The sequence below is a fragment of the Musca autumnalis genome, unplaced genomic scaffold, assembly GCF_047663935.1.
Source record: "Musca autumnalis isolate F117 unplaced genomic scaffold, ASM4766393v1 scaffold_5, whole genome shotgun sequence".
NCBI classification, from domain to species: Eukaryota; Metazoa; Arthropoda; class Insecta; order Diptera; family Muscidae; genus Musca; species Musca autumnalis.
Genome location: NW_027412088.1, coordinates 74,287,779 through 74,310,445, shown reverse-complemented (window position 1 = coordinate 74,310,445; position 22,667 = coordinate 74,287,779). Strand labels below are relative to the sequence as shown.

General features: G+C 34.1%; 1 protein-coding gene across 1 annotated transcript in view; it reads left to right on the top strand.

The window, feature by feature from the left end:
• Window positions 1-21,640, top strand: part of LOC141404809 (uncharacterized) — a 70,116-nt gene extending 48,476 nt beyond the window's left edge. Inside the window, exons 2-4 of the mRNA XM_073988529.1 lie at window positions 20,928-21,037; window positions 21,110-21,248; window positions 21,316-21,640. Coding sequence (XP_073844630.1) covers window positions 20,928-21,037; window positions 21,110-21,248; window positions 21,316-21,473 — 407 coding nt within the window. The 3' untranslated portion in view covers window positions 21,474-21,640. The remainder of the gene's footprint in view (window positions 1-20,927; window positions 21,038-21,109; window positions 21,249-21,315) is intronic.
• The last annotated feature ends 1,027 nt before the right edge of the window (window positions 21,641-22,667 follow it).

Sequence of the window (22,667 nt, the reverse complement as noted above, 5' to 3'; positions counted from 1 at the left end):
TCTGTAAAAGGCCAGCTAAGTAAGTAAGTTGTAATTTGACGTTTGAAGTTTTTAGTGGCCACGAAACTTCTCCACCAGAAATCGTCAATATAGATCATTGCTTTGTTATAGCCCCCATATAACGGTACATCCCAATTTTCGGTATTTTGAAGATTTTAGCAACAATTTTTAACCGTACTAGCTGTAAATTGACATTTGAAGTTCTCAGTGGTCACGAAACTTCTCCATCAAAATTAGAACTAGCTGTAATTTGATATTTGAATTTTCTGTGGTCACGAAACTTCTTAACTAAAAATTGTCAACATAGGTCCATGTTTTGGTATAGGTCTCATATAATGGTACCTCCCGATATTCGGTTTTTTGAGGGTCTATGTTACATTGTTTGACGGAACTACTCGTAATTTAATTTTGAGGTTCCCTGCAGTAATAAAACTTTTCCACCAAAAATTGTAAAGGTAGGTAAACTCTTTGATGTAGGTGGTTCCTTTCACCTGAGTGAACACATTGTTTATATTAGATTAGATAATGTAGGCATTTAGGGTATCCATGGTAGAAAAATGTTTCCACCTAAAATTGTGAAAGGAAACTAATTATTCCATTTAATTAAGATATTTTATGGTGGATGGTACGAAACGATGTTTATAGCGCGTTTTTGTCTTGTGGTTCCTCTTACACTTATTTGTTTTTATTTGGGAAGTTGGTATTCCTGCGTGGAGACACGCGATTCGGACTCGGAGGTAAAAAGAAGGTCCGGGCACCGTTTAAAGCATCCCCCTACTCCATTCAGGTGGGTACTATACTTTGGTTTTGGCTATATTTTTTCCGTTCTTCTGTCCATCCAAACCATACAATCACCATGTGGGTCGCAATTTTGTCAGGATTTGTCAAGGTCTCATAAAGTAAGAAGATGAAAGTAGTGATTCCCAAACTTGGATCATGCTCCAAGGTAAACAATGTCGGTCCAATCCTTCAGTTACCTACTTCTCCACACTGTAAATTACTTGTAAAAAAACTGAAACTGAAAATCACCGTACTTTTTTGTTGATTTTTTAGAAGGTCCAAAATAATAAACAAATTATCATGCATTTTATCAAAATGCGTAATTGCAAACATTAATTAATGCAAAAACTGGGTTTGCAACAGAATTGGCATCGAATTCAACACAAATTGTAGCAAATTTATTCTTGCACAACAAAAAGTGTTTGTTATTCAAGTAAAAGAAGAACAAAAATCAGAAACGTGTTCATGCCTAATTCTTTGCGATTCTTTGTTGGGGATGGACGTAAGATTGTGAAAATATTGTTTTCTTTTTTTTTCAATAAAGAAGAGTTAAAATAAGAACTAAAGAAAAATGTTTTAAAATATTGGTGAATATAATTTACGACTTAACACCCATAAAAAACCATTTAGGTGTTGGTGCCTGTTACCAAAATAAAGAAAGGGTTCGAGAACTTTAATTCTCATAAATCGAATTGAAAGCGGTGTCATAAAATTTCAAAAAGGTTATCAAGTCTGCAAGAAGTCTGCAAGTTATGAGAAAAATCCCCAGTACGAATCCGCCCGCGAGCCAATATTTGGTTGTTTCGGGCTAAAAAATATTATAAAACGTTAATTATTTTAATGAGCATAAATGTTACGAAAAAGTTATGACGAATAGACTTCAGCCAGTAGATTGCATAATGTTTGTAAAATATTACTTAGTATTAGCGGAAAAAATTGATAATTTATTGAATGTAACCCAAGTTTTTTTAAAATAAAAAATAATTTTGAATCAAAGTTTCACGAGGAATCAAATGATACAAAAATTATGAACATTGGCAATGCAGCCTAGTACAAATATACATACAAATTGGAAAAATTCTCAAAAAAAACTGAATTTTGGTTTCGAACTAATGAATGGAAAAAGCAATTTTCAAAAAGTCCCCATCGATCCAATGTGTGCCAGCAAGTTATTCGGCATCAAAGGTCAAATTTAAGGGTCTAACCAAAAAATAACTAAAACGAACCATTCTTGAGATATAGCGGTTCTAAAAGGCACATAATTTATATGCACTTGAAAGGGGAGTATACACTAGCGTTATGACTTTTTTACAACATCATATCCCTGTGTTTTTATTTATGAGAACTTTAGACAATTTTTAAACCACTGCACTACGAAACTCATAATAGTTCTAATACCCTAACGAGGGTATATCACAAATATTGTCAAATATTTCATATTCCATTTAAAAAGGTTAATTATACCCTATACCACAATGTGGAAAAGGGTATTATAAGTTTGTTTTGGTAAAAATTCATGTAACACCGCGAAATATTCGTCGGAGACCCCCAATGTGATATACCATTCTTCATATCTCGACGAGATAAAGCGATTTTGAGATGTGTGTCCGTCCGTCAGTCCGTCCGTCCGTCTGTCCATTATAAATTGTAAACACGCTCCAGTCCGCAATTATGGACCGATCGTCACGAAATTTTGTATGGAGGTCGGGTTCAGATCAGAACAGATCCCTATTCTTATTGGTGATGATCGTGAAATATTTAGCGGGTAAAATGGACCACCAACATAATATTTATCCAATTTTCTAGCGGCTCTGTAGGTCTCAATAATAGTCCGATCAACGCGTAATTTTAAATAAGGTAAGAGTATATCACAAAGGAGAAGCTTGCAATTTGAGATGGCGATCGGATAATATTTAGATGGTTAAATGGACCAAAACTTTTGTGTGCAAATTGTGAAAAATTTTAATATACAGCTTATATCTTAATTCCTGGAAGTGACATTCCGGACAAGTGAGATATACTTGAAAGTGGAACGATTGACCTTTCAATAGATGCCAATTATGTTGGTGTGCATGATCAGATAACAGAGTTACAGCCTAATATATCCTGTTATTTGTTTGTAGTGTAATAATAAACTCGCTAGAAGTCGCAATTATACATCAATAGTCACGAAATTTTGCACCGAGTAAGAGTATAGGTCGAAAAAGATGCCGACAATTTTGAATGATGATCTGATATTCTTTAGTGGGTGAAATGGACCATTACTTTTGTATAAAAAATATAAAAATTTTATTTTTGGCCGACATTTTAATTTCTTGAGGACATATATATTTCGCAAAGTAGCCTACATATGGAAAAAACTACTGACCTTTCCTCTGATGTTAATTGCAATAAAGTGTTTTCTAGAAAACGGGCCTACTGCCTAATATATAATGGGTTCTGTGTAGAGAACCACATTTTTATACCATGCTACATATTGTCTCTCCAAAAGTTTATGTAACACCACGAAATATTCGTCCTAGACCCCTTATTTGGTGTGCCAAAATTCATATCTCGACGAGATAAAGCGATTTAGCGATATGTGTCCGTCCATTAAAAATTGTAAACAAGCTTAAGGCCGCAATTATGGACCGATTGTAAAAAAATTTTTAAGGAGATTGGGTTCGGGCCAGAATAGAAATGATTAGTTTTTGGTGATGATCGTGAAATGTTCAGGGGATGAAATGGACCAAAAACAAAATTTTAACCAATTTTGTAGCGGCTCTGTAGGTCAAAATAATAACCCGCAAAATTTTAAACAAAGTTTGAGTTTATGATGAAGAAGAAGCGTACAAACCAACGTGAAGATCAGATAATACTTAGCGGGTTAAATGGACTGAAACTTTTGTGTGAAATTGGTAAAAATTTCAATAACGTAGCGGTTATACAACGGAAGTTGTAGTACTACATAAGTGGGTTTCATTACATTTTAGTTTGTGTGAGCTAAATTTTCCTTTCCTGCTACAAAAATGTCTTTGTCATGCTAGAAAACTTTTTGGTTTTGGTCATAAGTATTATACATTACATCTCTGATATTTGATAATTAAATTTTCACAATCATTGAAAAGAACTTCCGTGGAGAGCGATTGTCCAGGGATAGTGGTATAGGGTATCCCATGGTCGGCTCTGTCCGACTATAGACTTTTCTTACTTGTTTTTAATTAATTTCTTTTTTGAGTTATATCAACGATTTTTGGTACATATGTTAAGAAAAAAATTCCCAGTACGAATCTGCTCGCGAGCCAATTTTTGGTTGTTGTGGATAAAAGTTATGAGGGTTTTATTTCGGCTTTCAAGAAAAAAATGTTATAAAAACGCTAATTACACTGTGATACAAAAGTGGACAAAATTTTTTTGCAGGATTTCTTATGCACAAATTTGGTTTTGTGGGAGTCCATAGAAGACGAAAATACCTTTGGTTTCTTTGGGTCACTTCGGGTTTTGATTTTATAACGGTAAATGTAGTGAAAAATGGGCTTTCTTGGATTTTCAATTTTAAACGGACATTACTTCTTTTTTCCTCAACCGATTTGCACACACTGTCTTTCATTATAAAGGGGAGAGTAATGCCTTTCGAACGAGCCATAGATTTTTAAAATCGGTTAACAAATGGCTAAGTAATAGTGGTTTAAGTGTGACAAAAACGCATTAAAAAACAGTAAAATGTTTTTCGTTGTGCTCTAGGCTGCGTAAACGACACCTAACAGTACAATTATTTGCTGCTAGCTAGTAGGAAATTTAGTTGGCTTTCCAAAATGGGAAAAACCAACGAAATCGGTTGAAAAATGAATGCGTTATGGCATTTTTTGTGTTTCAACTTTTTGGTTTTTTTCATATTTTCCTTTATAAAAGATGGGTATCTTAGCATGTATGATTCTAATTGTGATTATCCTGCTTAACAATTACGCACAAGGTATCAATGTTTTATAAAGGAAAATATGAAAAAAACCCAAAAGTTGAAACACAAAAAATGTCATAACGCATTCATTTTTCAACCGATTTTGTTGGGTTTTCCCATTTTGGAAAGCCAACTAAATTTCCTACTAGCTAACAGCAAATAATTGTACTGTTAGGTGTCGTTTACGCAGCCTAGAGCACAACGAAAAACATTTTACTTTTTTTAATGCGTTTTTGTCACACTTAAACCACTATTACTTAGCCATTTGTTAACCGATTTTAAAAATCTATGGCTTGTTCGAAAGGCATTACTCTCCGCTTTATAATGAAAGACAGTGTGTGCAAATCGGTTGAGGAAAAAAGAAGTAATGTCCGTTTAAAATTGAAAATCCAAGAAAGCCCATTTTTCACTACATTTACCGTTATAAAATCAAAACCCGAAGTGACCCAAAGAAACCAAAGGTATTTTCGTTTTCTGTGGACTCCCACAAAACCGAATTTATGCATTAGAACCCCTGCAAATTTTCACTGTAGCACAGTGTTATTTTAATGAGCACCATTGTTACTAAAAATTTATCTCGAAGAGACTTCAGCGAGTAGATTGCAAAACAATTGTAAAATGTTACTCAGAATTCGCGGAATGTACATAAAATTGATAAATTATTGAATGTAAGTCAAGTTTTTTCAAAATAAAGGCCGACTTGCCGGTCATAAGATTACATACAAAATTGTTGTGGATCTCAACTTCACGGCGAATCAAATGAGATTAAAATCATACAGATTTATATTATAGTTTCTATGTTACAGCCAAAATAAGCACATATTTGGATCAAAAAAATATTTTTTCTTTTTTTATTTAAAATTTTGCCTTTTAGGGCGAAGATCATTTTTATACCCTCAGCATTTATCCCAACGAGGGTATATGGCGAAAACCAAAAATGTTTTACAATCGATGAATCCGAATTTCACCCATTCAGAATTCGCGAACTGTTAACATATTTTATATAGTATTATATACATTCTTTAAAATGAAGTGTTTTAGGAGGAATCCCATAAGGTCGACCATTAAAATTAATTTACGTGGAAGCTGTGTTGTCATCAATGTTGGAAAATAGGTAAAAATGGGTTGAAGCCAACAAGTTTTTTATGCTCCCTTCCGATTTCTGGCCTAACCTTACATTTTATAGACATATGCTCAAAGAAAGACACAAAGAATACTTCATGGGCAATGTGATACTAGTGTATCATTTTTCGATATATCCACTGCATCCACATAAAATTGATGCTGACATTTTGAAGCCGGAATTTCGAGGTTTTTTGAATTTTTTAATAATTCGGACGCGCAACAATATAATATTCAAAACTCATAATACGATTATAAAACTCGTGATTTTACGTCGTTTAATGCATATCTCATGAGTGTGCTACTTACAGCATCCTAGTAATTGGAGTCTAAAAGCCAATATTTGATGCGTGAATTTTTATAAAAAACCTATTTTTTGCGTTTAAAATTTACAAGTGCCATTCAATTTCCTTTGTACCCCGCGTAAATTTAGTTTTTTTACGCGACGGATCTAACGAGTCCACCCGCAATCGAATCCATCCGCTAAAACTGCGGATATAGATACCCTGAAAATAGGAAAACCAGCAAAAATTTATTTTGACAAATCCGAGTACCAAACCGCGGTTTTTATTAAAATTTTTTACGTAAATGAAATCCTTTATACGCGATTATAATATTTGCGAAAACGCGTGTTATAAATTACAGAGATTCGCGAGTAATATGGGTTTTTACCAAAAATTTTTACCCACTTTAAGGTTGTTTTGCATTGTGTGATGCAACGGCACACACTTTGACCGCTGAGTGAAACATCGAAATATGCATAGATATTAAAAGAGATTGATTCGCTGTATCCAAAAACGGATGCGCATCAACTGATTTTAACTAATTCGCGAATAATAGGCTTTTTAATTTCCACATTTTTTTAATGATTGTAATTTCAATATTACTCTTAATTTCCTATCCTTATAAGATATCACAGTAAGCAAATAAGCTTTCACGATGGTAAACCATTTTTCTTGATGAAGTTTTAGCAGTACACATTAATTATTATATGGGATTTTAGCGAAATAGCTGGAGAACTCCCAAATATTTATACCCTATACCACAATGTGGAAAAGGGTATTATAAGTTTGTTTTGGTAAAAATTCATGTAACACCGTGAAATATTCGTCGGAGACCCCCAATGTGGTATACCAATCTTCATATCTCGACGAGATAAAGCGATTTTGAGATGTGTGTCCGTCCGTCAGTCCGTCCGTCCGTCCGTCCGTCTGTCCATTATAAATTGTAAACACGCTCCAGGCCGCAATTATGGACCGATCATCACGAAATTTTGTATGGAGGTCGGGTTCAGATCAGAATAGATCCCTATTCTTATTGGTGATGATCGTGAAATATTTAGCGGGTGAAATGGACCAAAAACATAATATTTATCAAATTTTCTAGCGGCTCTGTAGGTCTCCATAATAGTCCGATCAACGCGTAATTTTAAATAAGGTAAGAGTATATCACAAAGGAGAAGCTTGCGATTTGAGATGGCGATAGGATAATATTTAGAGGGTTAAATGGACCAAAACTTTTGTGTGAAAATTGTGAAAATTTTAAATATACAGCTTATATCTTAATTCCTGGAAGTGACATTCCGGACAAGAGAGATATACTTGAAAGTGGAACGCTTGACCTTTCAATTGATGCCAATTATATCGGTGTGCATGATCAGATAACAGAGTTACAGCCTAATATATTCCGTCTTTTATTTGTAGTGTAATAATAAACTCGCTAGAAATCGCAATTATACAACAATAGTCACGAAATTTTGCACCGGGTAAGAGAATAGGTCGAAAAAGATGGCTACAATTTTGTATGATGATCTGATATTCTTTAGCGGGTGAAATGGACCATTACTTTTGTAAGAAATATAAAAATTTTATTTTTGGTCGATATTTTAATTCCTTGAGGACATATATATTTCGCAAAGTAGCCTACATATGTGAAAAAACTACTGACCTATCCTCTGATGTAAATTGCAATAAAGTGTTTGCTAGATAACGGGCCTACTGCCTAATATATAATGGGTTCTGTGTAGAGAACCACATTTTTATCCCATGCTACATATTGTCTCTCCAAAAGTCCGCCTGGACCCCTTATTTGGTATACCAAAATTCATATCTCGACGAGATAAAGCGATTTAGCGATGTGTGCCCGTCCATTAAAATTTGTAAACAAACTTAAGGCCGCAATTATGGACCGATTGTAACGAATTTTTTAAGGAGGTTGGGTTCGGGCCAGAATAGAAATGATTAGTTTTTGGTGATGATCGTGAAATGTTCAGGGGATGGGATGGACCAAAAACAAAATTTTACCCAATTTTGTAGCGGCTCTGTAGGTCAAAATAATAACCCGCAAATTTTTGAACAAAGTTTGTGTTTATGATGAAGAAGAAGCGTACAAACCAACGTGAAGATCAGAGAATACTTAGCGGGTTAAATGGACTGAAACTTTTGTGTGAAATTGGTAAAAATTTCAATAACGTAGCGGTTAAACAACGGAAGTAGTAGTACTACATAAGTGGGTTTCATTACATTTTAGTTTGTGTGAACTAAATTTTCCTTTCCTGCTACAAAAATGTCTTTGTCATGCTAGAAAACTTTTTGGTTTTGGTCATAAGTATTATACATTACATCTGTGATATTTGATAATTAAATTTTCACAATCATTGAAAATAAGTTCGGTGGAGAGCGATTGTCCAGGGATAGTGGTATAGGGTATCCCATGGTCGGCTCCGTCCGACTATAGACTTTTCTTACTTGTTTTTTTCTAATTTTTGGAATCAAACCAAATAATATATTTGCAACAATATTTTCCAACAATAAGTTTTTCTCTTTTGTTGTTGCTATAGTATGCAGTTTATGTGCCCAATCTCTATAAATTTGCTATCATATTTTTCTACGCATTGTCTATATTCCGCATATATTTTTTAATTTATTTTTTGAGGGTTTGTACGGACTCTGGGACAGGATTTTGGATTTTCTTCAAATTTTTTTTATTATTTGTTGATTTTCCGCGAAAATAATAATAAATGTAATAATTATTTAAACATCTACGAATACATATGGAATGCTGTTACCGATTTATGTATACATTTTCTCATAACAACAAATAAGATATTTTTAAATATTTTTTCTTTATGTGAGAATAAAAACCGCTATAATTTTGCGCGCTTCGTCCAGTTTTGTGAACGCGAACAGATTTGAAACCAGAATTGTTTTCTTAACCTCTATGCCAACAATTGTAGATGTACTCGCAAAAAACTTTTTAATTTTTTTCAAATGGAATAGAAAAGGATTTTTGGTTTTCGCCATATACACTTTCATACGGGCAAAATATGCCTCATTGAAATAATGGTTTTAGACCTCAAGTATGTTTGGACGAAATGTGTTTCAGACAATTTGGAGTCGATTTAGCAATGTCCGTTCGTCTGTCTGTCTGGCTGGCTGGTTGGAGCGCACAATAACTCTTGAACGGATCAACCGATTAGGTCCAAAGTTTTGCTTTCGTAATATTTTGTACAAACATAGGTTAAGTTCGAAGATGTGTTATATCGGCCCACTCCTTCCGGTACCTCCCCCACAAAAGTTCGAAAATATTCGGAAAATTTGTCCGCACGATAACTCTTGACGGTACTAACCAATTTGGTCTATACTTTGCTCATCATAAAATTTCCACGAGACTTAGATAAAGTTCCAATGTGGACTCAATCGATCCACTCCTTCGTGTACCTCCCACACAAAATTTCGGAAAAGTTCAGTTTAGGAACCGCTCCCGAATCAAAATTTTGAAAGTTCGTGTTAACGAAAATGTCTTACTTAGCAAAGATGTAAACCTTATTTTAGACTTATTTTACTGATGAAATAATTTTCATTACTATTTTTTAATTCGAATGGCGTAAGACTTTTACCTTGTTTTTAGAACTTTTTTGACACTATTTTACAGTTAATATATGTTCAAAACAATGAATATATTAATAATCCCATATATTTTTGGGCGTATCATTTATCAAATAATTCACAACTATAGTGACTTTTATGAAATTCAGTGATATCACTTCGGTAAGACCAAAAGACAGCGAATACAATCGGAAAACATTAAAAATATCATAACATTTAATTTTCAAATATATGCAAAAATCCGATGTCTACTTATCACAAAGAATTTCTGAAGGCCGAGAACTAATGCTGGGCAATAGTTAGTCTATCCATCAAGCACATAATCGCGGTGACAAATTCTGTCGCCAAAACATGCATCTGTCAATAGACTAATTTTGGCGTCCAATCGTAGGACTTCACTTATAGAAATTCGGGCTTCCTATCGTGGATCTTCTCATAAATAAGGGAAACTCTGGAATCCAGTCTTAAATTCTTTTAAAATGAAATTATGTCGCCCCATTCAAGGTCTATACCTATATACATTCTTTTAGCAAAAATCCATAAACACAATTTTCCCAATCTACATTTTTTATACTCTTAGTCTTTAGCCAAAATGTGCCTCATCGAAATAATGGCTTTAGGGCCAAAGTGTGTTTGGAAGAAATCTGCTTCAGAAAACTTGGAGTCGACTTAGCTATGTCCGTTCGTCTGGGTAGCTGCCTGGAGAGCACGACAATTCTCAAACAGATCAACCGATTCTGTCCTTCGTGATATTTTGATCAACTTCGAAGGTGGGCCATATCGTCTACTCTTTCGGCAAACTTCCGCAGAGATTTTCCGAAATGTTCAGCGAAGTGCAGTTTAAGACCTCCCTGGATAAGCTGTTATAAGTAAAAATATGAAATAAATAAAAAGAACTCTCTGAAAACGCTTTGGTTTTTTGCAACAAGTGTTCTCGGGCCCCTTTACTACAGTACAAGTTTTTCAGAGGCAAGTCTATACTTCCAGAGAAAATGGCCCGAAAGCTGTAAAGAACTCCTATGGCAATCATGTGTAGTGCCTAGAGTGCACGACAACTTTCGAACCGAATACTGCGTTGGTCCAAACTTTATTTATCGCAATCATTCAGCGAGCCTTATATATACAAAATTCGAAGATGGTGCTTTTCGGTTTACTTCTTCTTGTATTTTCCCCCCAAATTTCAAGAATTTTAGCTAAAGTGGTATGCGCGGGTTTTCTTGAACGGAGCAACAGATTTGGTCCAAACTTTGGATTTAGTAATAATTTTTCCAAACTTAGTTTTTGCTCGAAAATGGGCCATACTGGGGTACCTTCCTCACAAACCTTCAAAATAGTTGTTTAAGTGCAGTTTAAGGTCTATTAGAGAATCTTTAGGCATTTTTACTGAAGGTATTCCTTGTGTTTAGAACAGTATTATGTTTTTCGTGGGCAAGTCCATATTTCCTGACATAAGGACCAAAAGGTGAAATTTATAATCTGGCGAACTGAAATGACTGGTGGGCGCTTTCATTTTTTTATGCAAACGTCTATAGAATGGTAACAAATAATGTCTCCAAATTTTTGGTTGTGTGCAGGAATTTGGTCTAGAAATATATTTTCCAAATTATATTGAAATCGGTTCAGATTTGGATATAGCTCCCGTATATATTTTCGTCCGATTTCATGTATTTGATGTACCAAACACGCTTTATATACCCGATTTTAATGAAAGTTGGAATGAGTGACGAAAATTGGCATACAAATAAATTTTTCAAAATATATTTTACCTTATTCGATGCGAAGCGCACCAGGTTCAGCTAGTAAAATATAAACATTGACCTCAAGCTCAATAATCTTGATTTTATTAACATTCGAAAAGTCGAACAAAACATAATAATTCGACAGAAAAATCCTTTTGTCCAATAGACATTTCCGACACTGCGGTGGAACAGAAATTATATCATAAAAATGGTTGATATAGTTTTTTTTATTGCAAATTTCAAACATAATAAAGAATTTGTAATTGTTATGAATTTCAAAATAGTTCATTATAAAAACGTGTTAAAGAAAATATACAAACACTTAAAACCACAAAGATTAAGCAACGGTTTTATCTTTTATTGTTGAATCGCTCTTATAAAAAATTTCAAAAACAAAATATCGCAAAAATATTTTTTCTGGATGTTGTTTATAAGCCAAAGTCATGGACGTAATATGTTACAAACGTTCAATAAATACAAATAAAAGTTTTGTTCTGAACTCAGTAACACTTACAGTCACCCTAAAATTCCGATTAACGTTGTTTAAACGATACCAGTTTGGTATTCTGAACCACTGTGCAACGGTCGTTAAATTACCAAAATTATAAGCATTTTAATGTAACCAATTTTTGTCGGTAATTCGAAAAATGAGTTAGAGAATAGTACTACTGATTTTGTGGCCCTCTGAGATATTTGTTTCACTCGTTCATGCCGATACTAGATTTCTTAGACCCTGCATCGAAACTTTTTTCCATGTACTTCTTCTATCTTTGTTTTAGGATAAAACACCAGTAGCCAAATATTTGTCATAGGAAACGCAAAGTTTCCAGATGATCGCACCACTCTACCCCAGACTGATCATGTCACAAAATGATTTCCCTCGTTAAGAGCAGAGTAGTATGACCATCTACTTCCCCTATCTACCGGTGGGGTCGCACCCCTTAAATGAACTGACAAAAAACCTTCGGGACAAATCACCATCCATCTGTCTGGTTGGTTATCACTATAACCCTCAAGAGGAGCAACCGATTTGTACATGGTAATATTTGTTCCAAATTTAGATAAAGTTCGAAAATGCACTATATCGGAAAATTTCATTCCATTTCACCGACAACAAAAAAACTTCTTTGTATTTCCCCGTTCCATAAATCAACAAAATGCGTAACCTTGGTTACTTAATTAACATAATTAATTTATTGTTCATTGTGATGAGATGTGTATCAAATACGAACAAATACACACACATACATACATATGCGAGTGTGAGCATCAGCTGAACACAATGAAGAGAAAACCCCCCTTAATAACTCCAAGAATAATACGTACGCATGAACGCCAAACTTTAACTGTCAATTAGTAAAATTATATTATGAATATGTTCTACATATTAATATCATCTCTCAATATATCCATCCATTGAATTTTCTTATTTTCGGACAAAGAAAGGCCATTGACTCTGTTGTCACCCTACCGCCTCACATTGTCACATTGTTATGTAGTGTATTTGAAAGGCTCTGGCTATTCTTGCTCTCCGATTTTAGTGCAAAGCACAAAAATTTCTTCTGAATTGTGGGGTATTAATTTGTTTGTGTGCTTTGTAGGTCAATCAATTTACGTACTTTTTTCTTCGATCGATTTCTTCATATGTTTCGGGGCGCATTTAAGAAATCAAGTCAGTTGACCGTTGCACTTTAAACATAACGGCTGTTAGTTTGATTATTGATTCGAATGCTATTGCTGCTGCTATTGCAAACCTCTGTCGGTGCAAAGAAATTCAGTTAACAGAAGAAAACAAATAATGGCCACTGAAATACTATCCAAACAGTGTATTATGATTGGCGGTTTTTCATTTGCCATATGTACGGTGTTGCTAATAATTGAAGTTCGAGATTTGCTAGATTCATTGGAATCAGGTAATAAATAGTTGGTGAAAAAAGAACTGTTAAAAGCTAATTAGATAAAGACAGCTAATGTGTATTCGGTGTGTTTCAATTAAACATATCAACAACTTTTTAAATATATTTTTATTTGTATCGGAGAAATGAAATTTGAATGTAATTATCGAATTATTTTTCGCCAAATTAAATTACCCTATCCAAACTGCACTTTGGATTTGTTCACATGCGATTTTTTTCAATCTACATAAATTCAAAGTAATAACAAATGGAAATCAATATAAATCAATCAATATAAAATCGACCATACTAATTCTACATCTACAGAAATTCAATCACAGTGAAACAAAAAAAAAAAAAAAAAAACAATTCAATTATTGAATACAGTCCTTTAAAATGAATATAAATTTTATTAAATAAATATGCAATTTACTGGATATAGTGTCAATAATATCAAATATATTTAATACAAATATTCATGAAGTGACAGGTAGTGAATTTTCTGCCATATCAATGAGTGCAGACCGGTTCTAATTAGTTCTAGGTATACCGACTCGAGATGTGTTACATGGCTGAAAAATACTCTGGAAAAGTACGCTAGGGGTCTTTGCCACCTCTAAGAATTTTCGATGTTGTCTAGTCAGTGTATTGAACCACAATAATAATAGCACAGAAAAAAATGGACCTGCGTATAAGGGGGAAATAGCAAAATTTCCCACAGAGCCAAATTTGGGTGGAAAGCAAAGGTTTCCCACCGAAGCAATATCCATCATCCATCCCATGTGTGCAAATAAGGTAATCGAAGATAATTTTTTGGATGTGAGGAGACCTCGGAGATCTTCTGGTCCATTGTGATCATCCAAGAAAGTATAGGAAGTATGGAATTACGAAGTAAACTTACGTAACTTCTCTCAATGATTTGTAAAAAAATGCAGAAAGTTAGCGAAGAAAGTCAGCTGTTTCCGAAAATGTTTGATCTAGGTTATAGTTCACTGTCCTAGTTCAAAAAAGCATGAGTAACGTCATATAAACTAACATGTGATAATAGGTGTGTACGATATCTTTCCCAGCAATAATTACTCAGTCAGTTCCAGCAACCTTTCTCAAAGAATTTTACTCTCTCAAGCAAGAAAAATTCCAGAAAGTTATCGAACAGCAATTTGCAAAAACTTGCAAGAAAGTCAGCTGTTTCCGAAGATGTATGAAATTTGTTTTTGTTTCTTTTGATATTTTAAACCAAACGGAACAAAAACATAAATTTTAAAATTGCACTTTACTTATTTAATGTTTTAATCCTATCCATAACGCTTTAGAATCTATAAAAATGTGCAATTGTGAAATTTTCCTGGTCAAAAATGTTAACATTTCGAGTTTTTTTACATTGAACTGACAATTAAAAGTCAGCTGGTCAGACCTTCAAATTTTTGCGGGACAAATTTTCCCAGCAAAAATTTACAAGTTCTCAGTCACAAAACTCTCCAAAAATCTCTCCAAACTCGCTGTGGATAATTTTGTTATCGAACAGCATTCAGTAAAAACTTGTACGAATTTGTGGGTTATCGTACAGACCTTATATGTATACGAGGGCTGAACGATAACTATCTGACCTAACAATGAAAACGCGAATATTTACCATCAAAAACGGTTTTATTGTTTTTTTTTTAAGTAGGCGAAGCTCTTTTTCCACTCTGATTGAGACACCTCCAAAACATGATTTTTGAACGCTTTTACAGCATCTTCAGCCAACAAAAATCGTTGACCACGCCTTTTCTCTTCATGTGCTGGAATCAAATGAAGTCATTTGATCCCCAGTCAGGGCTGTACGGCGGATGACCCATCAATTCCACGTTTTGTCCGGTCAAACAGGCGCTGGTTTGAATCGATGTTTGAGAGCCCACATTGTCATGATGCAGAATGATTTGTCTTCTCTTGGTCGTTTTTCGAATTTCTCAAGATACTTCAGGCAACCAAATTGAAGTGTAACACTCAGAATCAATCGTCCTATATTTCTCAAGCCGTATAGTCGCCACGGTCAGTTTTTCTGAAGAAACAGGCAACCATTTGCTTAGAAGTGCTTCTTACATGAAAAAAATTCGTTTGATTTGCCTCGTTTTCCATGAGCCAAACGGCCGATTCTTGCTTTGTTTCAGGCTCCTAAGTATACATCGTAGATTCTTCGTCTGTGACGATCTTCAAACGTCGTTTGAAGCACTGCGATCGATTTTATGTACCATTTCTTTGAACCAATTCACAGGAGCCTTTTTTTGAGGGATTGTCCAATTTTGCTGGATCTAACGAGAAAAATCCATTTTTGCGGCCATGTACTTTTGCAATATCAAATGTTAGCTGATGGAAGAAATTCTCAAGGATGCCTCTATCTCACGGTATTTAGCGTGGCGATATCGCATTATCCTTTCATGCACGGCATATTATTTTTCTGGCACAACGACTTATTTTGGGCGACCCTCACGACATTCGTTTTTTGGCGAGTGTCGACCACGGTTAAATTCATTAGACCACTTTTTCATAGTCCTATAAAATGGTCGTTTATCGACATACAAAGATTTAATTTGATCGATACAATCTCGCGGTGATTATCTACTCCAAAAGTTGTGAAAAATTCTTGGACGAAAATGTTCACAAGTAAATTCGATTTTTTGCAAAGTGATTTTTTGAAGACACTGTAAACAACACATAACATGTTCTCACGACAAACTGCCCTGAGTAAGAATAGGGTAAAAACTGTCGAGCTCTCCAAAAACATTTTTCTAATGGCGCTTGGCAATACGCGGTGTTGCCTGACCAGGTAGTTTTCGTGCATCCCTTGTACATAGTTCTTTCTGACAAATGACCGGAGTCTATTGAATTAGATAGTGAACTAGATCGTTTAATTGACCTAGATTGGCACAACTCAAACTACCAATTCAGTAGAAAAATGTGACTAAGATCTTCAAAAAAGCTTAAATCGGATGATACCTTTATATGGGGGGGGGGGGGGGGGGGGGGGGTAAATCAAAACGTGGATTTCAACTGTCTGATTTTTTTTTTTGTAAGCGATGTTTTATACCACTAGCGAAGACTAGTTACCAATTTCCGCTTGTATAAGCTGGCTAAAACTTGCAAAATATGGACCTACACCCACGGTTGAAAGCAATGTACCCCCAACGAAAACTAAATGCCAAATTTTAGCCATTTCAGTGGGATATTGAGGTCACAACCTTAGAAATACCGAAAATCGGGAGGTACCGTTCTCTGAGTGGCTAAAGAAGTGTAGCTATACTCCTAATTTTCTTCAGGAATGTTATATACTTCGATCGCAGATAAAGTACCAAATTTCATTATATTCGGTTTGATAATGACGCTGAAAACAGTCCTATTCTAGGAGGGCTATATGAACACTTATACCGACAAATTTCTGTTGGAATTTGTTACACATCCAACGAAGACCAAATATTAAATTTCTGCCACTTCGGTGTGATAATGAGGCCACAACCTTCAACATACCGAAAATAGGGAGGTGCCGTTCTGTGTATAAGGAGACGATACAGTCAGTGCATTGTCCCAATTTTATATTTTATATCTCAAAACGGTAAAACCTGCGTATATACTATAAAAGTCAAGCTTGTAGAGAATTTTCATTCAATTGAATCGAGATTTATTTAAAAAGCGCTCCGGCGATTTTTTTTTTTTTTTTGTTTTTTGTTTTTTCTCATTTCTATGACCATTGTAGTTTCAGAATCCGCAACAACTTTCAGGTGTAAGCACCTTCCATTTAAAGTTGCTTCAAGACCACCGTGCAAATTATTCGTGCAGAAATTAGTACGAAACAGATGTTATGTCAGTTCGGTTACCTCACACAGAAACAAATTTTAGCCAAGATTCAATAAAAAATGTATCGATTTTCCCGCGATAAAAAATATCATATTCACAAAATTCAATAAAATTATTTGATCACAAAGTAAAAATACAAATGATAAAATATTTCACCTATTGACACAAATATTTGAAATATTTTATCAGTTAAATATAAAAACATCGATAAATATTTTATTCAATATTAAAATTTTATTGTATCAAATAATTTTATCGAATTTCGTCATTATGATAATTTTTTTTATCGCTGATTTTTTTTTTTTCTGTGCATGTGGCTTTAAATTAGGGCTGTTCAAAGGGGGCACTTCTGCTGTCGGTGTGTGTCAATTTGCTCACTCACACAATTGAAAAAAACATCATATTTGAATTATAAATTCTTGTGTAGCCACTGGAGAATAAACGAAACTTGATTCTCTTGAAAATAATGAATGTGTCTGCTAATTATTAGCTTATCCATGTAATTGTAGAATATATTTATACGAATTGTTTTTCGTAAATTTTATAAAATCAGACTGAATGGTATGTTGGGAAACTATCAAAATGTTTGTGTTTTAAAACCAACACAATAACAAAAATAGGTTTGTAGTTGTATGAGCAGTCCTACTCTACCCAGTTGTTCGGGTAGCTAAGGAATAACTAGCAATTTTGCTGGGTACTCGTAAACACCACTAGTTACCACCCAATCTACTCGCAATGTTATAGACTGGTGAATTTGACATGGGAATGTCATAGGAAGTGGTCTATTGTCTCCTCACTGCATTACCAGTAACCACTAGAGTTGGGTAATCTAGTTCCTAGTTCCTTGTACTAGTTCCAAAACGTATGAGTAACATCATGAAATATAACGTGTGCTGTTAAGTATACGCAGTTCGTGCACAGAAAAAATGTGGGCATTGGAACTGCGAAGTGAACGACATAGTTTCATATAGTTCCTTTGGCACAACTCTAGTAACCACCCAATTCGATAGTCGTGTCAAGGCAATTGTCTCTTCATTACAGTACCTGTAACTAGTGAATTGACATGATAGGCAGGAAAGACCATTTCCAGTGACAAAACAAGGCTATAGGCTATTTTTGTGCCATTTTTGGGCGTAAAGTAACTAGGATCAATGAGTAACTAGTTACATGACTATGCCAAAGTAGACAATTGCTATTTAGTGAACAATTGGGCAAATATTCAATTGTATATCTGATTACAGTGACTCAAAAAATTGCCAATAATTCTGATAAATTCAAATTTTAAAATCATTTTATGTGTAAGGTTTTTCCACTGAATCACCCTATAATTAAGATTTTATGTAATATTATGTAGAAAGTCATCACTCTATGATATAGCAATATGAGGTTGTAAAAAAAGTCATAACCCTAACATACACTTTGATAATGTAACACAGTATGTTTAAAAGAAATCCGTTTCAGGTAATTTGGAGTAGATTTAGACTGATGGCACGATAACTCTCAAACGGATCAACTGATTTGGCCTTCGTAGTATGTGGTCCAAACTTAGAGCAAGTACGATGATGGTCCATATTGGTTCACTCCTTAGGCTATCTTCCCTAAACAAAACAAACAAATTTTTCTACCCTCTGTCTTTAGGCCTCATGTGCCTCATCGAAATAACGCTTTTAGTCCCCACGTATGTTTGGACGAAATTCGATTTAGTAATGTCCGTCCGTCTGCCAGTCTGGCTGGCTGGTGCGCAAGATAACTCATAATATTTTGTCCAACCGTAGTTTAAGTTCGAAGATAGGCCATATATGTTAACTCTTTCGGTTACCTCGCCCACAAAAGTTCACAATTTTTCTGTAAAATGGTGTGAAAAATAGCTCTCGAATGGAGCAATCGATTTGGTCCAAACTTTGCACAGATATAGATCGGGTTCGAATATGGGCTCCTTCACTCCACTCCTTCGGGTACCTCCCACACAAAATTCGGTTAAATTGAGCTCCTCACGGATCGTTTAGAAGTTTTTTTCAGTAGATTGTCCTTGCGGCTCCCTTTACTACGGTACAATTTTTCTTGCGCAAGTCCTTACTTCCTGAGACATTGGCCTAAACGCTCCAAGAAACCCAGATGACACCAACCAAAATAGTAAATAGGGAGTTTCTGATTGGTGTCTTGCCCTTGCATATCGTTTATATCAGTCATGCATCAGGTTGGAATATGAACTATATCGGTCCACTCCTTCGGGTACCTGCCACACAAAATTCGGAGAAAGTGAAATTCAAGAGCTCCTCTCCTATCTTTTTTCAGTAGGTTGCTCTAGCGGTACAATTTTTTTCCGGAGCAAATCAATACCTTCTGAGATAATGGTCCAAAAGCTCCAAAACTGCTAGCACCAGAGCTCCGAATACTCGCTCGAATTCGATCGAATTCCACTCGCGAGTTGAGGGGAGAAATTTGCCCCCTCCCCAACACCAAACAAAAACTTATCCCACCCAAAATAAACTTGCCACAGATCCACCAAAAATATTGCACAAAAAAAAAAAAAAATTACCACCTGCACCCAAATTTTCAATCGCGAGTGAATCAGAGTTCTGGCTAGCACTTACTGAAAGATGACTCTAAAACTTTTTCAAACATTTTTTACAAACTTAGTTTAACATAATTTAATATTTTTAGTCCTTTATGAAGAAGTTTGGTTACTAAAAATCTTTGGAATATCCTCGGTGTCATGCTTAAATGTTCCATACGTCATTTTCCTGCTTGGAGATCATCGCATTTTAATGTTTGCGTCACAACTGCTAGGAACTTACTGAAGAAAATATATTTATATTTTTAACTAGGTTTATTAGTAATAGTATATAGTATGTTGGAATATAAAAGTTATAGAGAATTATTTAAAAACAGAATTTTTGTTGAACTGTTCCATATCCACACTTATGACACAAATGCAAAATATTGTAAATCACATGAAACAAAGTGACAAAAATTTTTTCCCATCTTTGCCTCAATAAATTCAAACCTTCTAAATTGAAAATTAAACTTCTAAGTTTTGTAAGTGTTTTTAAATTTATAAGTTATTAAAATATTAATTTCATAGCTGAAAAGAACTTACGCTTTGTGGTCGAAAAGTGGATATCTTGGAAACTAGTGCAGAAGCCGATAAAAAATCAGCATACGCAAAAACCTTAGAAACCACCTATTTCTCAAAAAATCAAAAATGGCGTATGGAACACTTAAGCATGACACTGACGATATGTCAATGATTTGGTATAGCCCCACATTACGGTACCTAAAGATTTTAAAGCAAACTCGTGATACAAAATCAATATATTTTATATAATGCATAATTATTGTGTTTGGTTTTGTTGTTTTTTCCCTTTTTTGGTCAGTGGCTGGGGTATATCTCAGTCAGCTGTGCTGTGTATTTTCTTACTTGTTTTTATATCCATTTGCATCATGGAAGTACAGACACAATGACACAATGACAATGACACAACAACCTTGGTTATATTGTAATTTGTATTACATATTTTATTATCAATGCGTCAATATTCTTCACATTTTTCCCTTATAATTCTTAATTTTTTATTTTTGGATCCCAGGAGGTAGAAAAGATACAGCCAAAAATGGGTTGGAATTAGGGATTCTACAAGACTTATTTAAATTAAAAAAATTTAGAAAATGTTTAATTTTTGCAATAGTTAAAAAAATAATACTCTTAACTAACTTAATTCTCTTTTTCTTGCAGATGATGAATTCTCTTTCCGTTCGGAAGATTTTCAAAAGAAAATTGTTCAAATTATTGAGTATGCAATTGGTATAATACTTTCGATTGCATTAATTGTGGGTGGGATTAAGGTAATTTTAAACAATCAAAATAAAATTAAATTCATGCATTGTTAACACTTTTCATTTCTTTTTTAATTACAGAAAAGGCTATTATTTTTGGGCATTTGGTTGATGGCAGCACTTGCCGGTACAATGTTCCTAATCTATGTGGGAGTATCGTTTTTAATGTTTATTCCATACTATGGCTTTGAAATGCTAATACCCATATTGGCTGTTGGCAGTAAGTTAATGGAAATATACGTTCTGATTTATCTTTTTATTAAATAAATTCTAAATTTTCATTACAGGTCTGACAACTTTAATTCTTTTTCCAGTTTGTTCTTTATTCGGTCAAATTTGCATCGAAAGATCAAGGACAAAAAAGAAACAAATCGAAGATGATGAGGGATTTAGAGAAAAATCAAGTGCTGGTACAAAGCATGAGGAAGTTTCTAAAGTTGTTTGAAGAGAACATTGACTCATTTAAAATGATATTTTAAATGGATTGTACAATGTTTGCTTCAACTCACACCCAACCTTGCTAGAGGGTTGAAGGTAATAATAGAATAAAAGGTCTATTATTGACATTTTCAGCGGCTCAGGTTGATTATATGTATCATATAATACATATAACACAATTATAATATATTATTATATACTTTAATATTTAATAAAAATTAAAACAAAACATAAAAGATAACACATTGGTTGCACCTTAATTCTGTCCATAATTTGACGAACATCACACTAAACCGAAAAATTTGCCAAATTAAAATTAATAGAACAAGTTAGGAAAAGTTATATCGCTTATTTACTCAAAAAGTGGCATAACTCAAAAATGGGTTTTTGGGGTTACCAATTTCTATTTTTTCTGCGACTTCTACTTTATCTTGTGTCAAATTTTCAGTTTGATATTTTAAAACTCAACGAGTTACAGCTTATTTTCTAGGAGTTTTGCATAAATCATCAAAAAAGTTTTTTGAGTTTATTAAGAATTAAAATATTTCAAATCATGCTTGATCTTGCACAGAAATTTAGCACTGACATCTGGCTAGCTATTTACAAAAAATGGTGCAAGTTGTTTTTTTTTAATTTTTTTACAATAACCTTTTTTTATTAGGAAGTCAAAATTGATTTTTTGAAATGTGTCACTTTTTGAGTAAATGATCGATATGTTAACAATTTTTGGTGTAGAAGTTTCGAGACTGCAGGTAACTTTACATTTCAAATTTCGGGAAGCTCGGTGCTAATTTCTACAAATTACCTAAAATCAGAAGGCACCGTTATATGGGGGCTATAACAAAACATGGACTAATGTTGATAATTTGTGATGGAAAAGTTTTCTTACCATTGAGAAGCTCAAATGTTCAAATAACATGTAGTTCGGTTAAAAAATAATCCTCTGTTGTATGAGAGATATACCAAAATATGGACCTATGTATGTTCGTTGAACATTTGATGAACAAATGTCAAATAATGTCTTCAATATACCTGAAACCGGATATTACGGTTATATTGTGGCTATACCAAAACATGGTGGAGAAGTTTTTTGACCTCTGGGAACCTAAAATGTAGCTATAATTCTAAAAATAACGAAAATCGGGAGGTATCGTTATATGGGGGCATTAACAAAATATGGACCTATCTTGACAATTTTTGA